Genomic DNA, 26,621 nt, shown 5'->3' with positions numbered 1-26,621 from the left:
GCTACTGGCGAGGCCACTGAGACTGGCGAGTTGACCGCTGAGGCTACTGGTGAAGCTACCGCTGAGGCCACTGGCACTGAGACCGCTGAGGCCACTGGCACTGAGACTGCTGAGGCCACTGGCACTGAAACCGCTGCCTCCGCTACTGGTTCCGGATCCGCTTCCCCTACTGGAGGTGCATCATCTAATGCAAAACTTGGACTCACTCGCCTCACCTCCGGAGAGGACTTCACCAAGGAGATCGCAGAGGCAAATCGTAACATCTTCGTCGTTCTCGGAACCACCATCAACAAGAACTACGCCCAACAGAAGAACAGTAAACAAGCAGGAGAAAAGGTTGACATCACCAAGAACTACGACGTCAAGGAGCAAAAGGGTAAGAGCCCATTCGCTAAGGCGAAGCCCGCCTACCTTTCGAAGCTTGCTGGGTTCGATACCGAGGAGTGGGACCAGGCTACTATCCAGAACAAGAAGTCTCCCAAGGGCGTCATCATTGAGACCTACTCCTCTTTGGAGGCAAAGGCTGTTGTCATTACTCAAGGACCCAACGAGGCAGCAGACGCCTTCGCTTCGGAGGACGCTACAGATGAGGATAAGGCTAACAGAATCTACTGGTGGAACATGCTCCGGGACAACTTCGTGAAGTCCTCCAAGGAGCCATCATCTCTCCAATATGTCATTCAGCGTGAGGTTGACCCTGAATCCGATACCTTCGTCCTCTTGGAGAGTCTTGCAGTCCTTCTTGGAAAGAAGGAGGGCGGCAAGCTTGCCAAGAAGCAGAGCATCCCGATCGAAAGCACTGGAAAGGACCTCCTCAACTTTGTCGCCATGTCGGGCTCTGACCTCGGCTTGGGAATCATGACCATGGCCGGTATGTTCCACGAGGATTTCGCCGGTCTGAAGATCAAGTCCTTCATCATCGAGCGTTCCGAGAAGAAGGTTTGGGACATTGTTTTGACCCTTGCCGTTGATGGCGAGGTCAGCACTGAGGTCGAGATCCTTGATTCCTCGGCGACAGGATCAGCGGCAGCAACAGCATCAGAGACTGGAGCAGCTGAGGCCACGGGAACTGAGGAGGCCACGGCAACCGAAACAGGCGAGGCAACCGGAACAGCTGAGGCAACCGGAACAGCTGAGGCAACCGGAACAGCTGAGGCAACCGGAACAGCTGAGGCAACCGGAACAGCTGAGGCAACCGAAACAGGAGAGGCATCGGCAACAGCAGAGGCATCAGAGGCATCCGAGACCGGAGAGGCAACAGCAACAGCAGAGGAATCCGAAGCATCTGCAACAGGAAAGGCATCTGCAACAGGAAAGTCATCAGCCGAAGCAACTGCAGAGACAGAGGAAGCAACTGCAACTGTCACAGGAAAGGCATCGGCAACAGGAAAGTCTTCCGCATCCGCATCCGCCACTGCATCCGCAGCGGAGGAGGAGTAGATGGAAACTCCCAGGGGTTAGCTGTGATGCTGTCTCTTACGAAGGAACACGAGGATCAGGACACTCATTATTCAAACTTTGCGACATTTCCTTTCCCTTTGTTTTGTTTACCTGTCTTTGAGCATTTTGTTGGATTGTTTTGGAGGATGTTGCCCGCAGCCGGGTTTTGGCATTTCGTAGCATGTTGATTGGTTGTAGTGGTAGTGAAGTGTGTACGTGGAAGTAGTAATATAAGATCGTTTCAGATCAAAAAAGGACTCCCTCATTGTGCCTGCAATTGATGTACATGACAAGTGGTGACCACCTATATATCAAGCTGGAGGTGGTCAGCCAATCTGGATCAGGCCTCGAGTATTCTCCGCAGGACCGTGTATCTTACTAGTAGAGGTAGTACATCACTGCACATACACGTTTGCTTTCACTCGAAACCATCTGCAAAAAAGAATAGGATTGGCGGAGAGACCGGCGGAGTTGAATCTTCGGGTATATGTTAAAAAGAAGAAAGAAAAAGAAGAAACCAAGGTAGCGGAGCGGATTTAGGTAGGGTACTGGTACTCCGCCCCAACACCAACAAGCTAGATACTAATTACAGTACAAATGCCAACGACGTCGTTCAATAACCAAAGTACCTAGGTACACACACCATACGCTACCAGAAAACCATGCTATGCAATTCGCGCCCAACCACGCTTTGGTATACTTCTTTTATGTTTGGTGAAGTAGTTTTTTTTTCGTTTCGTCTCGTTCCCTTCTGTTTCGTTTCATGTTTTCACGTTTATTTACTCAGATCATCACCCCAGAGCTCCTTGGCGATCTCGACGTTGAGGCGGACCTTAGCCCACTGCTCCTCTTCGGTCAACTCGTTGCCCTCGACCGTGGAGCTAAAACCACACTGGTGGCTTAGGCACAGCTGCTCAAGTCCCTTGGGCGCGACTTCGGCGGCCTGCTTGATGCGGTCGATGATCTCCTGCTTGTCGTCGAGGGTGTTCTTCTTGCTCGACATGACGCCCACGACGACGACCTTGTGTTCGGGCAGGTGGCGGAGGGGCTTGAAGTCACCGCTGCGCGCGTCGTCGTACTCGAGGAAGTAGGCGTCGACGTTGAGTTCCTTGAAGAGAACCTCGGCGACGGGCTCGTAGCCGCCGGACGCGAACCACTTGGAGCGGTAGTTGCCTCTGCAGAGGTGGATGCCGATCTTCATGTCTGCGGGCCGCTTGGAGATGGCGGCGTTGATGAGCTCGGCGTACTTTCTGGGGAGTGTAGAGAGGTCTTCGTTGCGATCCTCGGCCGCCTTGCGCATGTCCGGGTCGCACAGGTAGGCCAGGTTGGTGTCGTCGAGCTGCACGAAGCGGCACCCGGCTTTGTACAGGTCGTCGAGCTCCTCCTGGTACACCCTCGCGAGGTCGGTGAAGAACTCGTCGAGGTCTGGGTACGCTTCGATGTCGATGCTGGCGCGACCGCCGCGGAAGTGGACCATGGTAGGACTCGGTATGCAGACTTTGGTGGTGGCGGCGCCGCCATTGTCCTTGATAGCCTGCTCGAGAAACTTGAAGTCGTCGACCTGGATGCTCTTGGGGTGTCCGAGTTTGCCTGTGACGGCGAGGACAGGCGGGGAGAAGCCGTGCGGCCTGATCAGACCCGTCTGTCCGCGGATCTCGATGCCGTCCAAATGCTGGAGGAAGTCGAGATGGAAGTAGGCGCGGCGGAACTCTCCGTCAGTGATGGAGCGTATGCCAGCTGCGATTTGCTTGGAAGCTACGTCTGTGACTGCCTTGTCCTCGACCTTGCGGAGCTCCTCGAGAGTCGACTTGTTCTCGGCAACAGCCTCGCGAGCGTCATGGATAGATTTTGGGCGCAGGAACGAGCCTACGTGGTCGGCTCTGTAGACGCCGAAGGGGAGCACCATGATTGCGGAAGAAGAATGCTGGAATTGCAATTGAAGCTGTGAGAAGCTTCAGTTAGCCGAGGGATACTCCATAGTGACGAGCAGAGCTATGAGGAGATATCGTACTATAGGCAGTGGACAGAGCTTGCTGCAGACTGTCTACGTATATGGACGGAATCCTTCAGCAACAGCACTTACTGGGGAGACGACGAGAAAGGATGAACCAAGCTTGAATAGAGGAAACAGAGAAAATCAGAGCTATTCGGAAGGCGTCACGAAACGGAAGCAAGCTGCAAAATATAACAGCATTGCCCCAAACGTCAAGAACCCATCCTTTGCCCAAAGCACGTTAGAGCGACTGATGCGCATCAAGAACCCCACCACGGCAGTTGGAGAAATGGGCCTAACTGGGGACGGAGGAGCCTCTAAGGAGCGCCCGGCCCCGTGTCAGCGCGCGTGCTTGTATTTACTTGTAGGGGAGGGGTCAACGAGGGGCTCATCGACGGGTTTGTCCGAGATTATCGGCTAACTCCCTGCATGGTGGGCTTGGTTGTTCAATTCTATTTTTTTTTCTTATCCGAGTGGCGGATGCTGCTGATGTCTTCTGTCAATTGTGCATTGTCGTATACTCGTATGTTGGGGTTGAGATGTTTAGTTGGGGGGCACGGGGGATGGGGGAGGGGATGAGGGGAGAATGCATCAATGGAGGGGGGGGAATGACGTTCGGAGGTGAAAAACGGCAGGGTCCCCAGCTCTGTCCTCCATATGCTTGGAGAGGCGACGAGGAGGGGTAGTGGAATTAAATAATCCATGGACATGAAAACAACGAAAGCTGGGCAGTAAACTGAGGTATACATACTCTGCTACCTCGCATTGAATAGTATTCATATCTACCTCATCATTGGAAATACACAAGAGAAACAAGTGTCGCCCATGATCGACTCTCAGTAGTCATTACATCGATTGTATGCCTCGACTAGTACTGCTCGAGTAGAACAAAAACTGTGGTCGACATCTCTCTTCATCTTCGAAATATATAGTACAGTGAAATCCGTGTTCGGGAGCCCTACTCGGCAGCTTTCTTCAGCAGCTTGGCCTCCAAAAGCTCGTGAAAATGGTGATGCACAAGTCCGACGTCAACGTCCTCATCGTCGTTACCATTTATTCCGAAGTGGTCTGCGAGCGAGTAGACACGGCCGCCCTTTTTGTCGACTTCCTTCTCACGCCTGGGCAAATCCCGCTGAGCAAGACGCAAGCCAATCGTCCCAGCCCCATTGCCTGAGTCTCCTTCTTCTTCTACGATTGCCGTCTTGAAGTCACTGAATTCAGGCTGGATGGTCTTCATGTTGATTTCGCAGACCTTGAAGACAATAACCGTTCCGATTCGGATGTCGTCTTGGGACAAACTGGGAAGTGAAGCAACATCGTCGGGAATCGGGGGCAAATCCTCTTGCACAGATGTGGCGACATCCTGCACAATCTGCGCATCCACCTCTTTCATGACATCTGCATCTGTCTTGCTATCCAGAGCATCTCCATAGTCAAGCACAATGCTCTCTTCGCCCTCTTGGTGCTGCTCGATGGGTGAGTAACCTTGATTTGGAGCGTTGCTCCAGTCAGGATCATTGTTCTTGTTCGAGACATTCTTCTTATCTCTCTTCTTCTGCCACTTTTGCTTCTCTTGGGCAGCCTTCTGGCGCATGAGCTTGGACGCCGGATCCCAATGCTGTTTGAATGGGAACGGCGGAGCACTGAGCTCATACTCTTCCTCCCAACACTCGAACGCTGAGAGTTTGAGTTTTGATTTCCAGAGATCAGGGTCAGTATTCAAAGGCTTCGAGGGTTGCTCGTCAGCCGCCTTAGATTTGGGTGCTCGTTTATGAAGCGGCTACTCTCTTGTCAGTAAAAGGACATCTGTGAGCGCAGCCAATCTGGCCGCTTCGCTTGTGACGTTGCTTGTCTTGTGTTGGCTCTTGACATATCGCTTCAGTGGACCAGGAAACAAATTTGTATCTGCACGGTCGCGTCGTGAAGTGGAAATGGAGGTGTAAATGGGGAATAGGATATGGGGGGTGGCAGAACCGGATAGAAAATAGACATAAGCAGAAAGAAATTTGTGAATTACCTGAGCCTGGTGGGAAATTATCCGCTTAAACGCAGAAACGTCCGGCCTCAATCGTTTCGAAGCTGACGGGGGTGTTGAAGAGTCCACAGGTGTAGCTGGTGCTTGCAGCTCATCAATCTTGGCTAGCATCTCGATCCTGCGGCGCTCAAGGGATGAATCTTCGTCCTCTTGGTCGTCACGTTTACGCTTCTGAGAAGACATTCCGACTGTTGTTTTGCTGGGTGTGGTAGAGTGGTTGTTGTTAGTGAGCGCTCTTGTCCTAGTGGCTGGTGACAGTGCTCTCAATTCTTTGAAGCCAGCATCAGCATCCAAAACGCCCTGCTCCTTCAATTTTTGGAGCCTCGCTTGCTCCTTACGTCTCTGGTTTCGATTCCAGGTTGATTTGGACCCCGAGCCAGGCGGCCCATATGGTTTGACTTTGGTCGACCTCTCCTCGGGCCCTTCATCTCCCCCACTCTCGCTGTCAGAATCACTGCTGGAATGACTGCCGGAGCCGCTGGGGTCAGAGTCAGCGGAGGATTCATCGCCGGATGCACCATCAGAACCACTCTCAAGGTCGTCCATAGACACATCAAGGTCGTCCTCCGGTGCGAAGTCCTCGTCATCGGACTCTTCACTTCCTAGCTGGTCCACCGGCAAGTCTTCGAACCGAACGGCCTTGTGGGTTCCTTTACTCTCACCACGATTCTGCAGATCCTTCGCGGAATGATCGCTGGGACTTTCTCCGTGAGCCATGATGAGACCAACATTCCCCACACTCTGATGCTCTTCCATTGCGTTATCGGTAATCTCGACTAGGCGTGCTTGCCTTGGAGGTGGTATGCGAATGGGCGGTCGGTTGGGGTCCCGTAGGTAAGGTCGACCGAAGGGTATACCATCCAAGAGGTGTTGTCCGCCCTCAGAGATCTGGTTGCGGCCACCGAGGGACCTCTCGCGTACTTCTGTTGTCATCAACGGGCGGATACTAGATTTTGCATTAGTCCTTCACTTTCATAGAACAACTATTCCCAGTGAGCCGTACCAGACTATGTCGTCATCTCTGAGAGTATGCGCGACAGGTGAGAAGTGAAGACATTCGAATCCGCCAACTTCTACAGCATAATCATCCAGACCCCAGTGATCGCCTTCGAGTGGGAAAATCAGATTCACATCTTCCAGTAGCCGCGCGATGGTATAAGCAGGCGACTTGTTGGCTTCGGGGACGGTCCAGAGCGCTTGGGTTTGAGGCAGGCGATTCCGCTGCACCGAGAGGCGGAGGCGCATATCGATATATTAGGTCACAAGATTCATGTGAGTGATTTATACCGGTTGTAATTCATGCGAAGTTGAGATGTATACGTGGAGAAGCCGAGGATTTATGAGTGAAGGTAAAGTAAAGTAAAGGCCGGAATAGACCCGCGCAAATTCCAGAGCGCCTGGCCCAGCAAATCGCAAAGCGCCATCACGTGCCCTCGCGTTTGCCTAACCCTGTACAGTACGGGCGACTTGGGTTGATGTACCACAAGCAATTGAGAGTTTTTAGAAAGAAAATAGTCATCTAGCAAGTAATTAATTCACCAATTGATGCTTGCATTGATCTTATCTTCACCTCAGTGAGTTTGACCGAATTGATAAATCCTTTCTTTGTAGGTATAAGTTCAAAGGTACCTAGCACCTAGGTAGCTAACCTACTAGTAGTCACTATTCTAAGTACCTGTATGACGGAGGTAGCGTCCGCCCTCTCCGTCATGCCCATCCCACCCCCACCAGCACCATCATCCCTAAAACTAAACACAAACTCTCAGGCATGATAAAAGTCCAATCTTTGTCCGATAACGGCGCCATACAACCCTGAAATTCACAGTGAACAAACTTCACATATATGTAAAGTGTTTTTTTAGATTGGATTGACACACCCTTTCACCTACACCTCCCTATTACATCTGCAGCTGTCATAAATACAATTAGCGGCCATGCCCATTAGCACCTTTACTGGCAAGTGGACGAAGCTCCTCTCAACAGAACGACTACGTCGGTCCTCACAGATCGTCTCCGTTGTGGACCAAAAGATATGCATCTTCGGCGGTGAAGTACTTCCTCGACAACCTATTGACAACCAGATCGATATTCTTCCTCTCAATCCAGGTATGTACAATCATCTCTTCTCCCCAAGCCACCAGGGTACTCACACCTCAGCTTCGCCAAACCTACAAACAAAGTCCTCATCAACTGCACCATCACCTCGTGTGGGCACCGCATCGGCAGTCTCAAATGGAAAACTGTACCTCTTCTCTGGCCGCGGTGGCACCGATATGGCACCGATCGAGGAAAATGGTGCGGTCTGGAGCTACGACGTTGAAAAAGCGAGCTGGGAGAAGCTGAACCCTGCCAACACGTCGAAGTCATATCCGCAGGCTCGAAGCTACCATTGCGCTACGAGCGATTCCAATGGTTCGTTCTTTATTCATGCTGGATGTCCTACGAGCGGTCGCTCGTCTGATCTCTGGAAATTTGACGTCTCGTCGCGCATTTGGACACAGTTGCCCGATGCACCAGCTCCCCCGCGAGGTGGCACTTCCATCACATCAGTAGGCGGCAAGCTATACCGCATGAATGGCTTTGATGGTGAGAAAGAGCAAGGCGGTCATGTCGACATCTTCGACCTAGCCAGCAACTCGTGGTCTACTCAGACATTCAAACCAGATGGCAACGACGGGCCAGAACCCCGCAGCGTGTGTACTTTACTTCCGATCCGACTATTTGGCAAACAGAAATTGATAACCATGTTCGGCGAGCATGATCCTTCCTCACTCGGCCACGCGGGCGCAGGAAAGATGTTGTCAGATATTTGGATCTACGACATCGTTGAGAATTGGTGGACCAAGATTGATTCAGTAGGAGCCAATGGCGTCCCCCAACCTCGCGGCTGGTTCGGCGCAGACGTTGCAAGAGACGAGGAAGGAAAGGAACATATCGTTGTTCATGGCGGGCTCGCGGAAGATAACTCCCGCCTCACCGATGTCTGGCTGCTGCATTTTTAAGTAATAACACAGCCAACTACTTATTGGGTCGTCACTAAGCAATGGAATAAAGTTGCGTCATCAATGAACAATTGGAAAATGTACACGATATTCAGCAATTCTTCGGGACAGTGGTGCATAGCGGATCGAGTGAACATTGGCATGGTGACGTGCTGGTCCCTGGTGCAAAATATTGGCTACCCTACGGAGGTAAATCGGCGCCTCCTCCGTCTTCGCAGGCAAAGCGGAAAATACCATTTGAACACGAGTAATTCAATTGCAACTTTCTCTGCCCAACAAGCACTGCTCAATGGCTCGCTCCTACGGGATTCGTCGTCACTAGCCCCATTGCAGTAGTGCTTGCGTCCCGTCCGTATTGAGCTATTGAGTAGGAGCATTTTATATCATCCCATCTCTTCAAATGTTGACCGCTCTCGTCGCCATCGCCATTCCACCCTCAAGCCCGCCAACATGTCGTTACAAGTCGACGAAGAAACACCGTTGATACGTAAAGACTCTACCATTACTTCAGATTTAAACCATGTACCTTCGAGCATCAAGAAAAGGCTCTACATCTCACATTTCCTATCGACATGGAATTCGCGCGTCTTCGAATTCGGCGCTGTCCTTTATTTGGCTTCAATATTCCCCAACAGTCTCCGACCTATGTCCATCTATGCATTTACTCGCGGCATTGCATCAATTCTTCTTTCTCCTGCTGTCGGGCGATACATCGACACTGCGAACCGCCTTCAGGTCGTGCGGTCCTCCATTGGTTCGTACAGTATACCAGCAATGCAATCGTATCATGCTAATGACTATGTAGTATTCCAACGTGTTTCGGTCGCATTGTCATGCCTGATATTTTGGGTCTTTGCTAGTGGCCGGGTTGAAGCTTATGGACTTACTGTTGGTCTTTTGACCATTGTCGCCATGCTAGCTTGTACTGAGAAAATATGCTCTGTGATGAACACTGTGTCAGTGGAGAAAGACTGGGTAAGTCTATCTAAATCCTTCTAACGAAACATACTTAGCCTACGCAGGTCGTTGTCGTTGCCGGTAAGAACGAAGCAGCATTGAGAGGTACGTAGTCTTCCTTACTTCAATGTCTATTTGCCGCTGACGGTGCACCAGAGCTCAATGCACAGATGCGTCGCATCGATCTGATCTGCAAGCTCGCTGGACCTTTCATGATCTCCATGACCGATGGCTTCTCGACTGAAATTGCCATAATTCTGAACTTTAGCATGAACATAGCATCAGTCGTCATCGAATACTACGCTATTGCAAGAGTGCGTACCACCCTGCTCGTAGTGGATCAAGTTGAACAAAGACTCATTTTCCACAGGTATACGAAAGCGTCCCAGCTCTTCAAGAGCCCAAGACATCAACGCATGATCAACAAATCGAAACGGGAAGCACATCCTACGCTCAGCGCACAACCCGCTCAATAAAATCATATGTGGACTTGCTATCAACATACTTCCACCATCGTGCCTTTCTCCCCTCATTTGCCCTCGCTATACTCAACTTCACTGTCCTCAGCTTCGGCGGCCAAATGGTAACATACCTCCTCTCCGGCGGCTATAACTCTCACCACATCGGCTTCGTAAGGACCCTCGCCGTCGTGCTCGAGATTGCTGCAACCTGGACGGCGCCCTGGTTCATGTCGAAAGTTGGACCTCTCCGTGCCGGCCTCTGGAGCATCAATTGGCAGATTCTCAGTCTCGCGGGTGCTGCGACGGCGTTCTTGAGTATCAAGTATCGCCCCTACGCTGCCTCGGGCCTCGTCGCGGGATCGATACTAAGTCGGATTGGACTACGTGGTTTCGATCTGTGTGCACAGATTGTGGTGCAAGAGGAAGTCGAGGCGGAGATAAGGGGGGCTTTCTCTGCTGTCGAAGCGTCTTTCCAGAGTCTTTTCGAAATGTGTTCGTATTTTTCCACGATGGTGTTTGCGAGGCCCGATCAGTTTGAGTGGCCGGTGCTGCTGAGTTGTGGTGCGGTGTTCATGGCTGGGGTACTTTATTCCAGGTTTGTGAGGTCGAGGAGAGGGCACCTGCTTCACTTGCCCAGTTGCGTACATCCTAAGGGTAGGGGCAAACACCCCGTACATGACGAAGAGAACCAAAGCCCGCTGAGGGGATAAGAGATGGACGGCATCACATGAGCGAGAGAAGCAGGAAAGGTTGGATGCATGTTCTTCAACGTCTTGACGTAAAATCCTCCGATGTACTTTTAATCTTCCATTGGATATAATTTAGAACCTGGCGTTTGGGAGCAGGTAGAAAAAGAATTAAGTACCATTTGTTTCTGATTATGATGACAGGGCAACCCCTTTTTTCTTCCCATTGCAACGCTGTCAGGCAGTTCTCCGCGAGCAGAAATACCTGTCCGCCTTTGACCACCCTGCCATAGACGATATGTATGTGGATTTGAAGAGCTTGAAGAGCACTATCCTGGTGGGCGCAAGATCTTGAATTCGGATGTCAAGGTAGTTAAAAGGCTTCAACTCCAAAATGACAAATTGAAGTTTCATCTTGTTTTTCCTTTGATGGACAATGACCGCTTATTCACTTCTCTCAATCATACAAAGAGTCAACGACCTCTAAGAACCCAATATCACGAGTAGGAACCCCGGCTCCTTCGCTTTCATACCTTCCATCAAAGTAATGATCAACATAGCCCTGCTCGCCTTCGATATCAATTTCGATCCCTACGTCTTCTGTGGATCTATGCACATAAACAGTTCGCATGCCAACCTTCTTCGCGGCCTCCAAGTCATAGAGATGCGACGCCAACATCGTACAATTCTTCGGCGCCAGCTTCGCCAAATCCATAGCCTTTCTATATATATCCAGATCCGGCTTTGTCAGTCCTAATAGCTCCGAAGACATGAGCATATGGAAGGGTATATTCGACGACTGCGCGATATCGAGTTGCAGTCTGGTCGTCCCATTTGCCAGAACAACTAAGAATACGTCGCCCCGCTGGCGGAGCTTTTGTAAAGCGGGAATCACATCAGGCCAAGCTTGCTGCCGGTGCCATTGCTGCACGAGTCTGCGGCGTACGTCCTCGTCCCAGTCGTCAAGGCCGATATGCAGAGCTTCGAGCAAGCGGTCGAGGACACGCCGGTGCGTTATGTCGATATCTTCAGCAGGAAGGCCCTTCTCGAAGCGTGCGTGGATCTCGGAGAAGAAACCTTCACGCCAGGATATTGCTAGAGATTGCAATTTTGGCCACCGCGGCTCAAGTGATGTATGTGCGGGACAAGATAATAATACGGGTTTGAGGGATATCAACCAATCGCAGCATGTACCCATCAAGTCGAAGAATATTGCCGTCTGGTTTAGAGGCTCCATCCTGAAATATGTGGTGTATCGTGTTGGTGCAGATGCTGGCCTCACTACGAGTATATCGTTAGAGAGGGCTTACTGTAGAGCTGCACCGTTGTTGCGTGTGGTAATGATCTCTGGATATCCACTGGTTTAGGTTATGTCAATCTGCGTTGCTCTGTCATTGCGATAAGATAGTTGGTTTTTTTTTCTCGTCTACGTGATCGAAGCTTATGCTGACGGAAACTATCCCAGCCGAGGTGATCGACATGCATGTCTCATTCACAATAAGAGTGGTAAAGTTTAGCCCGGTACTCAAAGAACAATATAAGATGTTAATTTTGTGGAAAGGGACGTTTTATCCATGCTCCTACTTGGCTCTAACGCATAAATGAGGTGTTTCTCTGTTTGAAATTGGAGGGTTCAGGCACCCAGACCAGCAGACTATGCCGAACCCCTCTCGAGGGAGCAACCCTGGGTTGCCAGCTGGCAGACTGGCTTTGTGAGGAACTAGCTCGGTGGGGATCGGTCCGAAATGTGCTTACCTTCCTTCTCACATGCTGTATTATTGAGAGGGAAAACTTGACGGAACGATTATACATATTGATCATGCACATACCCTCGACTTTTAGAACACGGGTGCCAAATTCACAGAAGGAATAAAGTTCCGGCATATGAACGGTTCCCACCCCATTCCAGAGACCTGGAAAAGGCTTGAAAACACGTGGTAAGAACATATCTCTTTCCCTTGCAGAATCCAATACCAACCTCTTAAACCCGATTGCCGAGTGATCGGCCGCCAGCCGCTTCCGCGCTGCACCCAGCAGTGCACTCACAGCCCGCTCCACAAGCTAGCTGCTATTCCAGGAAGCAAACCCCATACTCTCCAGTGAGAGCGAAACAGAGTTTCCAAAGATTGTGGGGCCTCACAGGCCTTCTTGCCAATGTCTGTGGGGCATTTTCTCTATGTTGTAGTACATCATGGTATTAAACGTGTAGCCAAGGACACCATCTCCAGGCTCTCCCGCTGTTGAGGAGTCGGCTCCATTGTCGATCTATATCCACTAAAGCTGCGCCCTTGCTCTCACCTTCTCCTCGAACCAATTTCTTTTTGCGTCTTACGATCGTTCGTCTCCGGCTGCAAAGTGCAGGTCTCTTTCACAATGCCGGCAACGATCACGGTCAACGAGAATTCGCTATGGACGAACCGAACGTGTCTTTGGATGTGCTGCGTTGTTTCGATGGCGAATATGCAGTACGGCTTTGATAGCGCTGCCGTTGGTGCATTGCAGGTAATTCAAATAGGCTTCTTATAGTCTTGATACAGCTAATTCATTCAGGCCATGCCCGGGTTTCTCAAAGTATTTGGCTATGAAGACCCGAACAGTCCTTTGGGATATGGAATCGATGTATGTGGATCTCAACGAACAGCGGCACAGCATCTATTAATTGAAGTACAGAGCACGGTTCAGCAACTCATTACATCGCTACTTACGCTCGGCAGCTTCGTATCAGCCCTTGTAGCCGGATACTTCGGGGCCTTTTTTGGACGCCGTGAGGGTCTCTGGGCTGCTTGCGCTCTCAATGCAGTCGCCTGTGCTATTCAGATCGGAACAGACTCCGCTGGCGTTTTGTACTTTGGGCGTTTGCTGTTGGGCTTCGCAAATGGATTCCTTGTTACATTCTCCAATGTATACACTTCCGAGGTGGCCCCATCACATCTTCGTGGTATCATGGTGGCGTTGTTCGTAAGTATTATGTTTGCGATGGCTCACTTGAGTATTTCTAATATCAATTCAGGCCTATTGGGTGAACATAGGCTCAATCGTTGGCGCTGTCGTGGTTAATTATACCAAGGATATCTTAACAAAAAATAGCTACCGGATTCCCATTGGTTGTTTGTACATTGTGCCAACGTTCCTTGCCATTGGCCTCTTTTTTGTCCCTGAGAGTCCCCGGTGGCTACTCCACAAAGGCAAGACGGAACAAGCAAGGCGATCATTGGAGAGACTTCGTCATGGAGCCACGACCAGCGAGGAGCTGGAGCTCGAGTGGACCGAGATGACAAAGGGTGTCGAGGAAGAAAAGCGTGTCGCGACGAGCGTCTCTTTTATCGACATGTTCAGAGGTAAGGAATCTATGCAGGCACAAGATCAGAATTAACTGTTCATTCAGGTCACGATCTTCGCCGAACACTACTATGCTATGGAATGATCGCCTGCCAAACTGCTTCCGGGGTCTGGTTCCTCATCGCATACGCTACGTACTACTACACTATCGCCGGTGTCACGAAGCCCTTCGAGTACTCGATTCTCCAATCGTGCATTGCCTTCATCGGCGTCAATGTTGGCATGTACGCTATTAAGCACTGGGTCGGCCGCCGGACCATACTCATCATGGGGGCGGCCCTATGTGGCCTCTGCCAACTTGCCTCTGCCATCGCAGCAACTGTTGATTCGGCATCACAAACCACTGGAAAGGTTTTGGTAGCGTTCACTGTACTGTTCATGTTTTTCTACAACGGATGCGTTGGAGCTGCCAGCTACCCCGTTGCAACTGAGCTTGTCAGCTCTCGATTACGAGCTTGGACAGTCGGGTCCGCGACAGCGTTGGGCTACGTGCTTGCCTGGCTCACCGGCTTCTGTTCTCCATACTTCATTAATCCTGAAGAGCTCAACTGGGTGAGTTCTACAATTGTTGGACCTTTGTCGTAGTTGGTGGCTAACGGTGTTGACACCAGGGACCTAAATACGGCTACATCTGGTTCGGATCCAATATGCTGTGCATGGTATTCTTTTTCTTCCTCATGCCTGAACTTAAGAATCGATCCCTCGAGGAGATTGACGAGATCTTCGAAGCGGGCGTGCCGGCGCGCAAGTTCAGTCGGTATGAATGCAGGATCGTCCAAGACACGAAGAATGAGCTTGATGCTCAACATCAGCAGGGCAAGCATAATGGAGTTTTAGTCGAGAGTGCAGAGAAGGTTACATAAGTATTGAACGTCATGTGCATGTGATATCTGGACTAGATAGACAATAGATCTAGGGTAAGATCTCCTGATAATGTCGTTTTCGTTCTCGATTGATGTGTATGTCTGGGCTGTATTGTGCATTATCCTTAGCGAACATGATAGCTGTTGAAGAGCTACTTGCTGAATTGAACCTAGCAATGTCAGTGATCTTATTCCAGACAATAATGAAGAACTCCCACAGTCTGTTGCTCCTTTCCTACAAAATTGGGCTCTTCCATTGATCATTAATTTCATTGGCAGAGTGTGAATGATGATCCGTTACCCAAATCAAGTAATTCTTACGTGGAATCCTACAAACATACCAGCTGCTCAAAGGGCCTGCGACCTCGTAACAACGCGTTAATTAAAAGAAACCATAATATGGTCTCGGAGAAGAGTATTTACACTCCTATAGCCTATTCTGTTATGCTGGTCAGTCAATCTTCAAAGATCAATCGCCACTGAATACGACAAATTATTTAGTCAACCACAATATAATGCGTAAAGTCGAACTTATATCAGTAGTGCTCCGAAAATCTGTTTGCTGAAGACGCCAATTTATGGGGAAGATGACGGAGATCAACATTCTGATTCCCCGGAGGGGTTGACCTTTGACCGTGAGCGACGTACTTTGTTCCATTATGAAACTAGCGACCATCGAAGTCCGTATGATCGAGCAGCAAGACTCATGATGATAAATTATTGTGATGCGATCGCGCTCATGCCGAATATTCATGCGACATTCGAGCTGCCCGAGTCGCGTTGTGCAATGTTGATCTGGATGAAAGAATGACAATCCCCCACAGTTGTACTGTGTAACTAGCATGTCAAATTAAGGACGACGCACATTTTCGCCCCAGGTGAGACGCTTAAAGTTCTCGTACGCCTTGAAAGAATGTTGATCGCGTGGGCCGACGAATGGGAAGGTCGAACTTGTTTTTGGCGAGGCACAATCTTTTTTCTCGTGCGCAGTAATTCCATAGAGCTTCGACTTTAGTCGTGGCTGTGACGGCGAGCTTACTCCGACCGTATGAGCCGTGCGAGTAAGGCTGTGCCATAACGACGTCCCTCCTAAACAATTCGACGGCGTGCCCTTAGTGCACAATGCATGGATATTACACCTATTCGGGCTAACTTTGAGATGTCATATTAGTCGCATAGACGTCGAATTGACGAATTGTTCTCACAGCTCCGATGGTAACGGAATACCAGTGACGGAATTCTCTTGGTATTGTCGGAGGTCCTCAGCCCCCATCGCTCGCCAAAGTTGGCCGCGTAGCCGCCCGAGGCTGCTTACATTCCTTCGTCTGGTTGCTCCCCTGTGGGTTATGACGACGAGGTACAATACGTACGTTCATGTGCAAGGCGTAACTAACCGATGAGATGATGATTGTGTATCGAGTCTATCGGCCCCATCATTCAACGTGCCTTGAAGGTGAACGCGAATGGATGCGGCTGCACGTGGCCTTCCATGTTCGTACTCCTTGTCTCCATTACTAGAGGCCATGCGCCAGCAGCATACAAAGATACGATGCTGTGTAAGTGTTCTGTAAAAGATTATACCTGCCCAAGAAGGTTTCAGTATCAATAACGTGAGAGATCGTACGCAAAACTATGAGATAGCATTGCTAAGAGGAACGCATAACACCAATCTTTTCCACACTTTCCAATGCGATGTGGACAGCATCCACTGTGTACTGCTATGTATCGCTAGCCAACAGGAGTGGACTGGGCGCAATCCCTGTGCGTGCCGTGCCCGACTCCCGTCTACGAACGAGATAGCGTCGCCCTACAGACGCAATGGGGCAGGTTGTCGAGGGTGTTTACGAGTACAAGTAATTAGTTATGATGAAGCTTCCGCAGTAAATCAATCGAGCACCCAATAATAGAGCCAATAATAGAGCCAATAACAGAGGCTGGCGTGCGAAAAGGTGGTTCGTGCAACGCAACGCCTGAAGCCACATCCACTAGCTTCCTTCGAAGGATCACCACAATTCCTCCGCGCGTTTGACCGCAGTTTCTTGCCCTGTTCGACCATTATTATGGAGCTTCATTTCATAGTTAACATCGTATTTTGTATATCAACTGAGCTCCTCGCACCCGTTGCTTTGCTTATCTCTCCTTACCTCCACCCACTCGTCACCTTTCGCACATCTCTAGTGCTTTGTCTCATAACTTTCTTTGTCTATACCTACAAACCTCCTTCATATTTGTTCCATCGATTAATTTTCTACTACGAAGCACAGGCGCCATGCATACCAAGCAGGCCGTCACATTGTTTGCACTTTCGTTAATACCCTCAGCATTGTCGTACTGTCCACCACCAGGTGCACTTCTTCCTCCACCTTCCCTAAAGAATTCCACTTCTGGGTCACCTGTTTCAGAATCTGCTCTCAAAGAACTCGAGGGTGATGATACTTCTTTCGCGATCAGAGCTACAATTGGCGACAAGGATGTTTTCTCGTATGGCTACCTAGCGCCCGCTTATGACCATAACAACATTGGTCTGTACGATACGAAGTTCCGAGTTGGCAGCGTCACAAAGGTTTTGACCGTTCTTGCCGTCTTGCTGTCAGAGGACAAGATTCTATTTTCCGATTCTATCAAGAAATTCGTACCAGAACTCAGCGGCGATGTTTGGGACGATGTGACCATTCAAAGTCTGGCGGATCAAACCAGCGGTTTGGGTCGCTTTGGATTCGTAGGAGATTTGGCCGTGATACCAACGTTTGACCCAGCTTCCGTTGGTATTGGACCCCAAAACAATACTCATCCAGGATGTGATCCCTTCCCCGGGGGCAAAACATGTTCATACGAGCAAGTCATCGACATGTTCAACAACCCTTCGCAGCTCCCTCACTCGCCGAACTCTGGGCCTCTGTACTCAAACATTGGATTCAATCTTCTCGGAATGGCTCTCGAGAAGGTTCACGGCAAAACCTTCGAAGAGGTCGTCCAGGATCTTATTTTGAGCCCTCTTGAGCTCTCGCAATCAACATTCATTCCTCCCAACGATACGAGCCGTGCGATTCTCCCTCAACCTGGGGATAGGTGGTTCGTGCCCAACTTTGAGAACTACAACCCCACTGGTGGCTTGTGGTCAACCCCCAACGAGTTCCACAAGATATTCCGCGCCATTGCCAACAACGAATTCCTTTCGGCTCCTGCGACCCGAAAGTGGCTCCAGCCTCGTGCGATTTTGCCCTCCCTAACTCAGCTTGTCGGAGCTCCATGGGAGATTCTGAGACCCGCAGACCTTAAAGTGAAGTTCCCTCGCCCGATTGATATATACACCAAGTCAGGAGGTGTGGACGGCTACGCAGGCTACGGCATTATCGTCCCAGAGTACAATCTCGCAGTTACTCTCAACGCCGGTGGTAACAGCTCCACCAAGGTCATTCAATCAGCTATGGCCACCGTGCTCCAGGGTCTGATTGAATACGCCGATGTACAGGCGCGTGAGCAGGCCACTGCTAGATATGCTGGTACCTACAAGGATTCCACTGGCAACAGCTCCATGACTTTTGAAGTCGACGATGGCCCCGGCGTTGCTATAACTGAATTTACCATGAATGGCGTCAAGGTTTTGAACACCATCGCTGCCATCCAGAAGAAAGATCCCGCCAATTTCTCGGCGCGTGTGTACCCTACAGACACAGATTCCCTTGGAACTGAGAAGGAGTTCTGGTGGATGCATTTCGATACAATTAAGAAAGAGGAAAGTTTTGCCGATATGTTGTGCTCTGCATGGTTCCAACTGGATCTATATAGATATAACCGTGAGAGTCTCGATGCGGTCAAATTCGTCACTGAAGGTGGAAACGTGGTCGCGGTTGAGATGACAGGTTGGCGTATGGCTCTCCAAAAGTCATAGGTGTACGACACTTTCACATTTCACTACACATATTAGTGCTGTCAACTGGCATTTAATCTTGAATTATTTATTTTTTGATTATTATTTTCGCACAAAATGTTCACGTGCATGAGACCTATCATTTCGGATCGTGAGCGCTGACCTCAATCTCCACTCTCATGTCGTCTTCGCCTAGACGCTGAACTCCTACGCAGGTCCAGATTGGTTTGTGGTCAGGCATCCATTTATCGAATCCTTTTTTCATAGCGTCTATTGCCTCGTTGTTGAGAGGCACGTGATAGGAATTCACCCGGAAGACTTGTGACCAGCCCTTTCCACCAGCATCTTTCAGAGCAAGATCGACATTTACAAATGCCTGCTCGATTTGAGCGTTGATTTCCGTATTGAATTCGCCTGTTTTAGGATCCCAGCCACCTGAGTGTGTCTTCAGATTTTGAACGGCCAGAACTATTGACACCAGCATTAACTTACCTTGTCCGCTCAACTCGATTCTATCCCCTACACGCACGCCTTGATTATATCGGTGTAACTTCAAGTTGCGTTCGCCCACTCCAGGATATGCATAGTATTGGAGATGAGACATTGTTTCCAGGTGGCGTATCTATATGTTCAATTGAATGAAAATATATATAACAACAATTCTTGATTTGTTCAGATGGAACACCCAGATGGTAAAGCCTTTATACATTTCCCACCGCGCCATTTCAAACTCACATTTGTCAGCTTGAGTACGTGTGTTTGCTCAGATTGTGACGTCGACTACCAATACATGGAGTAGCAACAAGCCATTCTAGCCTATGGGAAACGCGCCGTCAGGCGACCAATCGCTAGACTAAAGGTTTTAACCTCTAACATCGCATTACTGCACGAGTAGCGCGATGCTGTGGAACCTTTAGAGCGGAACATATATTCCGCTCAATATCATCTCGAGATCAATTCCCAGATTTGGACTTTCAGTCGACTCGTCGAACTTTGCATCTCCGTTCTTTGAATGGTTGACGAATATCGGCCATGACGATCGAAATGCGTGCGTTTGTTCCGAGGACATCCGTACGATCCTTTGTAAAACATTGGACTTCCTCACGTTCTGTTCGCAGAGTAGGCACTTGCTCTATAGGCGGCCTACTATTCCATAGTACTCAAAATGTAGGCGTGATCCCGAAAGCATCATACTAGGAATTCTCATGAGTGCCGATAGCGCCGGACGGTGTAGCACTGAATATCAGGACCCAGTTATCAGATTATTTGAAAGCAAATGCACTGGTACCAATGTGTGGTTGTGCCATTCTCGCCAAAGAGTACATGATAGAGCATTATCGTTGGCACGTTCGCCGAGTTGCCTCCACTACCTGCGTAAAGCCCTAACAAAGGTTGAACGGTATTTTTGTTGTAAAATATAGCACCATCGTATATGCACCTAATCTATACCAAGATCTCTGAGGCCTACCAGTATATTCCATAGAAACCAAGGTCAATGCTTATGAGCTGCTGCGTCTTGCTTCTCGGACAGGGCCGCTAGTTATGCCAAACACCATTATGCGTTTGGATTTTTTCAGCAATCTTGGAGACAGCCCTGCACGTCGCTGATGCTTTTCCAGCTGGGTGAAGGCTTAGAGCAAAAATTATAACTAATTTATCTTAACCACCACCTCAAAATAATTTTTGGAAAGAGTAAATCACTATCAGCGAATATGACTGTGGGTTGAAATAAGTAGAGCCATATGATTGGTGTCAATATTTATAATTGTTGATGCGGAGTACAGACCTTCAGAATTCGATGTGAGCGGACTAGGAGCAACATTAAACCGGGCGTTTAGGATAACTCAAGTAACTATCGTGTGGAGATTTGTCGTTCTCGATTCAACCAAGATGACACCATATATTTAATGCACCTCCTGGTGTATATGTGCTTGCAGTCTATAGGCGCCCAACTTCGACCCCTAACCGGGTTGCTGGGTCCTGAATTTGTACATCCACAGACGAGATATGGATCGACAATCTGATAAGAACTTGAGTTATCTAATTGATTCTAATAGAATCCATAGAAGTGACACTAGAACAATAGTGAAAGGTTATCAGACCATGCTCTGCAACTATTAAGTATTGTAGATTTCGTACAAACCGACTGATACCTTCGCAAATACTTATGAGTGGATAAAACTGATGACAATAAGGATCGGCCCGCGGAAGATTCATGGCAAGACTAACTAATTACACGGCGCACGCTATATTAGATTCCAGCTACGGCGCCGTCGGTGGGCCGCATTTTAATATTGCACGACGCATCCGCAGCCTAGCGGTATCTATCGCATTTGTGTAGGTGTCATGCATTTGCCATTACCCCTGAAGGGCCTCGAGGCTGCACGTCAGAAAAATTCTGAAAATAGAGTGGTGCTAAACATGTACTATTCTGCCAGTAAACAAGAGATTCGAAGTCACAGTCTTCGTAGCGATAACGCTGAAACAATCTTACATCCTATCTGTGCGCAAGTACCGGCCCACCTAGAATGAAAAATTCAATTCCTAGCTTCGAGAAGATCGACAAGACCGAGATACTCAAAATTGGGAAGCACTATGCCTCGCATTAGCCAAACAACTGTGAGATAGGGCAATCTCACTCAAGTGCAAGTTATCGTATATGGTCTTTGGGCACCCGGAAAACGTCAGTAGTCGTTGTCTTCTCAATTCACTGGCTTCAACTTTCACGAAATGCACCAGATCTTCATTGAGCGGGTATATACCATCTATTCAGACGATAGTGATGTGGAATGCTCTTTGGCTAAAAATATGCCCTCGAAACAACAGGAACCAAGAAGTCCAATTATAATCCAGGCCGTCACAGTAACTACTAATCCACAAGAAATGTCCCAAATGCTTAAAGAAACTCCAAAACCCCGCGCTAACCATCATAAAAATACCAATCGCTCAAAACTATCCATAGCGCGGGAAAGAATAACTTCAATTTCACTTATAGCTAAACCAGTTGCCAAGCATCTTTTCTTTGATTTCTGGTCGCTGAGTCTGCACTGCCTGGCTTGACGTTGACCGAGTCAACACGGATATCGTCCTTGGGTGGCAATGAGTCCGCGCCATCGCTATTCTGGTCTTCTTCGCGGCCTCCCATGTTGTGTCGCTCAGACAGTGGTATCGTGTTCACAAAGCTGGGGCGGGTGAGTTCGTGCGATTTGAGGAAGCCCGCCTTTTTCAAAACGTTTTGTGCTGGTGACTTGAGGCTGGGTAGACACACGGCAATTATACCGACCAGCTCTTCAAGCTTGGTCAACATGGAAGGCTTGATCGTCTCTTGATTCGGGTCACCCTTGCCAAAATCATTGAATGTGGTCATCTTCAATGCGCAGACGACGGTTGCAAAAAGACCAAGTGACATGAGAAATGAGATCAGGAATTTCTCAGCGGTTGGGCGATTGAGGGTTCGAATGAGGCGGATGGGCATGAACGATAGAACGAAATCCATCGCCACATAGATACCTATAACTGATCAGCCTTGCTTCTACTATCCAGACTCTTCAGACCATTACTGACCTCCTATCACCCAACCATACGTGATGATGGGCTGCGGATCCCAGCATTTCGCGGGGATCTGTTCCCACGCCCATCCGAGTGGTTTACACTGCGCAAATTGGATGACAATGTAGCTGGACGAGATTACGCATTGAAATCCAATGAGGAAGTAGAGCGGGTATTTCCAAGATCTCTCGGTTCCGAACCTTAATAAGGAGAACGCAATCGATACTCTGACAAGACACAGAGTGATAATCCATACGGTTTGCAGAGAGAATTGCAGTTTTTGTAGAAGGGGCCAGTTCTGGATGACATATGCGATTGGCTTTCCCCAGCCGTAAGCGACAGCCGCTGTGCCTAAGGATACATTCACGAGCGAAAGGATCTACCGTGATGTTAGTTCCGCTACAAGAGCTGGTGGATGGTGTAATCGTACCTCTGCAACCAAGATGAGCCAGTCATCGATGTACAGAGATTTTGTTCTTTTCAGTCGGGATGCGATACGTAGGATAACCAAAGGCAAAGCAATCGCTGTCAAAGTCCATACTGGAGCAATATACAAGCTCGCCTTGTTCGAGTATGGCGGCAGTACAGTTGTCCCTGCTGCAGACATCGTGATATCTTGTCACAGACTTTTAGATCAATGAGCTACGAACCCAACAAACGAACGGGTGTTCAGTAGCACGGTGCCTCCCGCAATGACTGGGAAGATGGTTCCTCGAAAGCAGTCGAGGCGTTGAACCGTCCTGAAACTTCAACGACCGGCTCTTCAAGTGTCATTATATGCCCCGCCTATGTCGCTGCAAGCGTGAGACATGACGCGAAATTGATGGAAGATAAAGTTTAAGGCCCCGGGGAGCTGCCCGAACCAGCCATAAACTTCGTTACTGCGATCCTCCATTTGTTGAACGCGAGCTCCAGCGACAGGCTCTTGATTCGTCTCGCTGCGAGATCTGGTAAACCTAAGAGGCGCTTCGACCGCGAGGGGGTGTCAGCGAGCAATTCAAGGTTTGTAGCGGGGATGATGGCGTACGCTACCAAGGGTGACAGCGGGTCAACCTTTCCCCAAACTCCTACCGGCCCCGGGTGGTGGACGGGGAAGCATGCTCCGCAGGGGTAGCAGACGGTCTTTGGCTTGGATCAGTATAATTCAGGTAAAGGTTATGTATTCCCTGACTCGGTTGTGCACATCTCACGCAGGTGGTCAGACCAAAAAATGGACCCGTCGTGTCACCCTTGTAGATCCCCCTGAGCTGCACGTAAATGCGATGTCGATTAATAGCTGTCATTGTCTAGATTTTCTCCACCGTTTCTCAGTGGGCATTGATTGATACTGTTACAAGTCTTATAAGCTAACATGGCATGTTTTGCCGTTGGTACATACATACTTCAAAAAAGTTCAGCAATAAATATAGCCTGGTAAATGATGATACGGGAAGCCTATTCAAGTGAAAGCCTTTGTATGATTGCGTTGGTCGCCACACAAGCGCGTCGCGGAAGTGCTGCCGGTAATAAAGCCGGCAGTATTGACCCTGTCGTGGCTTGCATGCCATAGGTCGTCGGTCGTTCTCGGTTGTAGTGCTGCCAGGTTTGCGCAAATTCCACTCAGCGCATCGTCCCATTATTGTGCGCACAATACTTACCTACTCCGCCATCGTTGCAGGTGCTAGAACATGTCGTTATCCGTCCTGCAAACTCGTGAAATGATCCGCACTTACGTTTCCGGAAGCAGGATTGGACAGAAAACGGCACTAAAGCGCAATGACAGGCGGGCGCTTGCGGGGCGGCGGATATACTTGGACACTTAGACAGTAGGTGGAAGTTTATTTGAGCCATGAGTTGAGGGACGAATATCAATGGTCAAGTCTGAATACAGTATTGCTATACGCTATACGAGCTTCGCGAACCTACAGAGTACACTGCACATAGTATGAGGAATATGAAGGTGAAGAAATGAACTTGTATGTTCCGTTTCCTTCGCGAGTGTGAACGCAGATGATGAATCGCTGTCCAACGCCACAAGAAACAGTACCAGTCGAATTCCTCGCATTGACTGCCATGTCCCTAAATGCCTTTCGATTCCCCCTGCTGCGCATGTAGGGGCAAATGCAAAAGCTTTCCTCAAGCAATCATACATTCGCCTTAAGTCTGGGCTTGAAAACCTTGTATTTGATGGTAAGTTTGAATGAATCCTTTGAGACACTACAATTAGGTTTGGAACAATTCCAGAACAATGCTGCAGCTGCCAGACGATCAGGGTTTGGAATACGAAAAGTTGGATCCTAACTGGATAGATATGCCGGCTGGCAGCAGCCGACGAAGTCAACAGAGAACAACTCTAAATCATGCTGTTTCTAGAGAGACCCCAAGTTCTGGGGCGTCCTTTCAAACGTTTTATGCTGTATTTCCCACAGGTTGATACGCGAGGAACCTAACAAAGAATGAAGAATGAAGAAGAAACAGGGATCTAGGAGTGACGCCACGTTCCAGTGCAAACGCATACGCTATGATGTACTGACTGTGATGCACACTCACTTCGCAGTCGAAGTTTGATTGCAACACGGTACCGCAGTATGTGGAAGCTTGCCCAGAAGGGTATTGAATGTAGTTGTAGGCCTTTCCAACTCATTGCACCAATACTTGGTACAGGTAACCGATGCGCTTGCTCAACACTTCATTCAATAGACACGTCATACCGAGAAGTACATGAGCATAGCATGCTATAAGGAAGCATTCCCGCTATACGGTGTACACCTAAACCATACTGGGCGAAACCCTCTAAAAGACATCTTTCAGCAGCTGGTTCCATGCAGGTATGTCAGTTCTATCTCTTGCATTTTCTTTCAATGTGACGAAGTAAGCATAATCTTACATAGTTTGTCACCCTCTCCGATTGGACGCCTCTGTATCCCGCTTTTGTTCAAGGAGTTGTCCCCTTGGAGGCAGTTCTTGACTCAAAATAGTTCGGCTTCGGCGAAGTCTGATTCCGTGATGAAAGGCTTGTCAGGGCAGCTATCGTATTTCCGCTTACGCAACCCCAATCTCCCCACTGATGTGCTCAGGTTCGCTTTGTCTGTTCGTTTGACCAGGGAAATATTAGTGATCGCGACCAACCTCTCGAAAGCGCGTTAGTATATTGTTGACATGCAGCCTGGTTGCCTCACCTTTCGGACTTTCTGTAGACAACTGAGTGACAACTTGTGTTGCTATCTGAGCCATCTCGAACATATGTCTGGGTTTGGTATCTGGTCGCATACAGCTGTATAGGGCGATCATGTAGCGACTCATGCTTAAAACCTGGAGGCAATCTAAGCTTTTGTCCAAAATCAGTGCGTTGTAGCTCATCGGAGCTCATCTCAAGCAACTCCTTACCGATAGAAGCGTGGTTGCATGACTGGCTAATCTCGTCTTCTATAGCAATTTAGGGGCATTGGGGCACTGTTCTGCCGTACTTGCCCAACCTGTTCTGGAATGTCTGTGAATTAGGCATCACTTCCAGTGATCAGTTTCAAAACATTTAGTTATCATGCTACCTTCTGAAGTCGCTTTAGCATAGCCCTTTACGATACTTGCGATCAATCACCGATGATTACAATTCACCCATGTCAATGAAATACATAAAATGAAATGATTCAATGGCTCTCGTGGTAATGTTCAATCTTATTCCTTGTCGTGGACAAGCTGCGCAAATGGTGTAAATGAGGATCTCGAAGTCAGGTTTGACTTGCATAGGGCGTCATAGCAACGTTCCCAATCTGGTATCCGTGATTTGAGAATGCATGTGCCTGCTTTACTCTAGTGGTACATGTTGTAGTTTTAGTACTTCTAGGGTTGTCATTCTTATTTCAAGAAAACTGAGTTCTGTTTGCTTTACTGCCGTGGACTTAGAACGGCTAGGGTTCGTTGGCCGTAATGCTCTGGCCACAAACGACGATGAAGGAGAAGACGATACGTTGAGATTCTTTTCCATGAATCAATGCTATAACAGAGAGATCGATGCCTGGCCGAGTATTCTGCTTATTCTATAACTGTTTGGCCGATTAAAGTTGATCCAGTTGCCCGCTGTGCCTGCTGTCTGGACTCAATCAAGATTGATAAAATGGTAAACCTCCGCTATCTTCCTCCTTCGTTCCATGTATTTCTGACCTTGTTCCTGATTATTTTGCTCTCAATGACTCCGAAACCATTTTTAGTAGTACTATTCATCATATGCGGAAATCCTCTCAAATGTTGATGACCCCAAGTGAAGACCACTCCAGAAATTTAATCCGGCCCCCTAAAGGGACGGCATGCGCGGCTCGCCAGGCCTTACTTCGGTTGCAGCTGCAGCATTGCAACGCATACGCACACCACCCTCATCCGACAGCTGGATAACTGGATGGGAAGGACCACATGTGCAAGTCATGAGAGACGTTGCTTTTTCTCTTGTTG

At 49.0% G+C, this 26,621-nt stretch overlaps 10 protein-coding genes across 10 annotated transcripts in view; 5 read left to right on the top strand and 5 right to left on the bottom strand.

The window, feature by feature from the left end:
* The window catches only part of BU24DRAFT_478558 (uncharacterized protein), a gene marked incomplete at its 5' end in the record, with an annotated part of 2,500 nt that extends 1,007 nt beyond the window's left edge, over positions 1–1,493 (top strand). Inside the window, one exon of the mRNA XM_033533037.1 lies at positions 56–1,493. Coding sequence (XP_033385825.1) covers positions 56–1,440 — 1,385 coding nt within the window. The 3' untranslated portion in view covers positions 1,441–1,493. The remainder of the gene's footprint in view (positions 1–55) is intronic.
* A 500-nt stretch (positions 1,494–1,993) lies between these two features.
* Positions 1,994–3,543, bottom strand: BU24DRAFT_367386 (UROD/MetE-like protein). Its single transcript, XM_033524344.1, has 2 exons — positions 3,452–3,543; positions 1,994–3,382 (listed from the first exon to the last, which is right to left on the bottom strand). Exon 2 carries the CDS (start codon positions 3,344–3,346, stop codon positions 2,216–2,218), a length of 1,131 nt encoding a protein of 376 aa, XP_033385824.1. The 5' UTR covers positions 3,347–3,382; positions 3,452–3,543; the 3' UTR covers positions 1,994–2,215.
* Positions 3,544–4,162: 619 nt separating this feature from the next.
* On the bottom strand, positions 4,163–6,828 carry BU24DRAFT_420525 (uncharacterized protein). The gene is made up of 3 exons (XM_033527496.1): positions 6,472–6,828; positions 5,451–6,414; positions 4,163–5,213 (listed from the first exon to the last, which is right to left on the bottom strand). The coding sequence occupies exons 1-3, from the start codon at positions 6,711–6,713 to the stop codon at positions 4,392–4,394; spliced, it is 2,028 nt and encodes a 675-aa protein (XP_033385823.1). The 5' UTR covers positions 6,714–6,828; the 3' UTR covers positions 4,163–4,391.
* Positions 6,829–7,402: 574 nt separating this feature from the next.
* Positions 7,403–8,470, top strand: BU24DRAFT_343670 (kelch repeat protein-like protein; the record flags this gene model as incomplete). Its single annotated transcript, XM_033523380.1, has 2 exons — positions 7,403–7,574; positions 7,626–8,470. The coding sequence occupies 2 exons, from the start codon at positions 7,403–7,405 to the stop codon at positions 8,468–8,470; spliced, it is 1,017 nt and encodes a 338-aa protein (XP_033385822.1).
* A 450-nt stretch (positions 8,471–8,920) lies between these two features.
* Positions 8,921–10,598, top strand: BU24DRAFT_345390 (iron-regulated transporter; the record flags this gene model as incomplete). The annotated part of the gene is made up of 5 exons (XM_033523445.1): positions 8,921–9,224; positions 9,276–9,445; positions 9,493–9,532; positions 9,584–9,741; positions 9,798–10,598. 5 exons carry the CDS (start codon positions 8,921–8,923, stop codon positions 10,596–10,598), a joined length of 1,473 nt encoding a protein of 490 aa, XP_033385821.1.
* A 433-nt stretch (positions 10,599–11,031) lies between these two features.
* On the bottom strand, positions 11,032–12,652 carry BU24DRAFT_449148 (HAD-like protein; the record flags this gene model as incomplete). Its single annotated transcript, XM_033530925.1, has 4 exons — positions 12,404–12,652; positions 12,330–12,344; positions 11,885–11,932; positions 11,032–11,855 (listed from the first exon to the last, which is right to left on the bottom strand). The coding sequence occupies exons 1-4, from the start codon at positions 12,519–12,521 to the stop codon at positions 11,032–11,034; spliced, it is 1,005 nt and encodes a 334-aa protein (XP_033385820.1). The 5' UTR covers positions 12,522–12,652.
* Positions 12,653–12,947: 295 nt separating this feature from the next.
* On the top strand, positions 12,948–14,799 carry BU24DRAFT_388776 (putative transporter; the record flags this gene model as incomplete). Its single annotated transcript, XM_033525017.1, has 6 exons — positions 12,948–13,076; positions 13,125–13,193; positions 13,245–13,532; positions 13,585–13,912; positions 13,960–14,465; positions 14,525–14,799. The coding sequence occupies 6 exons, from the start codon at positions 12,948–12,950 to the stop codon at positions 14,774–14,776; spliced, it is 1,572 nt and encodes a 523-aa protein (XP_033385819.1). The 3' UTR covers positions 14,777–14,799.
* Positions 14,800–16,887: 2,088 nt separating this feature from the next.
* On the top strand, positions 16,888–18,718 carry BU24DRAFT_420523 (beta-lactamase/transpeptidase-like protein). Its single transcript, XM_033527495.1, has one exon. The coding sequence runs from the start codon at positions 17,046–17,048 to the stop codon at positions 18,666–18,668; it is 1,623 nt and encodes a 540-aa protein (XP_033385818.1). The 5' UTR covers positions 16,888–17,045; the 3' UTR covers positions 18,669–18,718.
* Positions 18,718–19,306, bottom strand: BU24DRAFT_440436 (putative L-PSP endoribonuclease family protein). The gene is made up of 2 exons (XM_033530370.1): positions 19,140–19,306; positions 18,718–19,082 (listed from the first exon to the last, which is right to left on the bottom strand). Exons 1-2 carry the CDS (start codon positions 19,249–19,251, stop codon positions 18,787–18,789), a joined length of 408 nt encoding a protein of 135 aa, XP_033385817.1. The 5' UTR covers positions 19,252–19,306; the 3' UTR covers positions 18,718–18,786.
* A 2,262-nt stretch (positions 19,307–21,568) lies between these two features.
* BU24DRAFT_151676 (uncharacterized protein) lies at positions 21,569–23,023 on the bottom strand. Its single transcript, XM_033521268.1, has 3 exons — positions 22,627–23,023; positions 22,212–22,575; positions 21,569–22,157 (listed from the first exon to the last, which is right to left on the bottom strand). Exons 1-3 carry the CDS (start codon positions 22,801–22,803, stop codon positions 21,643–21,645), a joined length of 1,056 nt encoding a protein of 351 aa, XP_033385816.1. The 5' UTR covers positions 22,804–23,023; the 3' UTR covers positions 21,569–21,642.
* Between the last annotated feature and the right edge of the window lie 3,598 nt (positions 23,024–26,621).

The sequence above is a fragment of the Aaosphaeria arxii genome (genome assembly GCF_010015735.1).
Source record: "Aaosphaeria arxii CBS 175.79 unplaced genomic scaffold BU24scaffold_3, whole genome shotgun sequence".
Taxonomy (NCBI): domain Eukaryota; kingdom Fungi; phylum Ascomycota; class Dothideomycetes; order Pleosporales; genus Aaosphaeria; species Aaosphaeria arxii.
The sequence above is the reverse complement of the archived record's forward strand: the minus strand, read 5'-3'. Positions and strand labels throughout refer to the sequence as shown.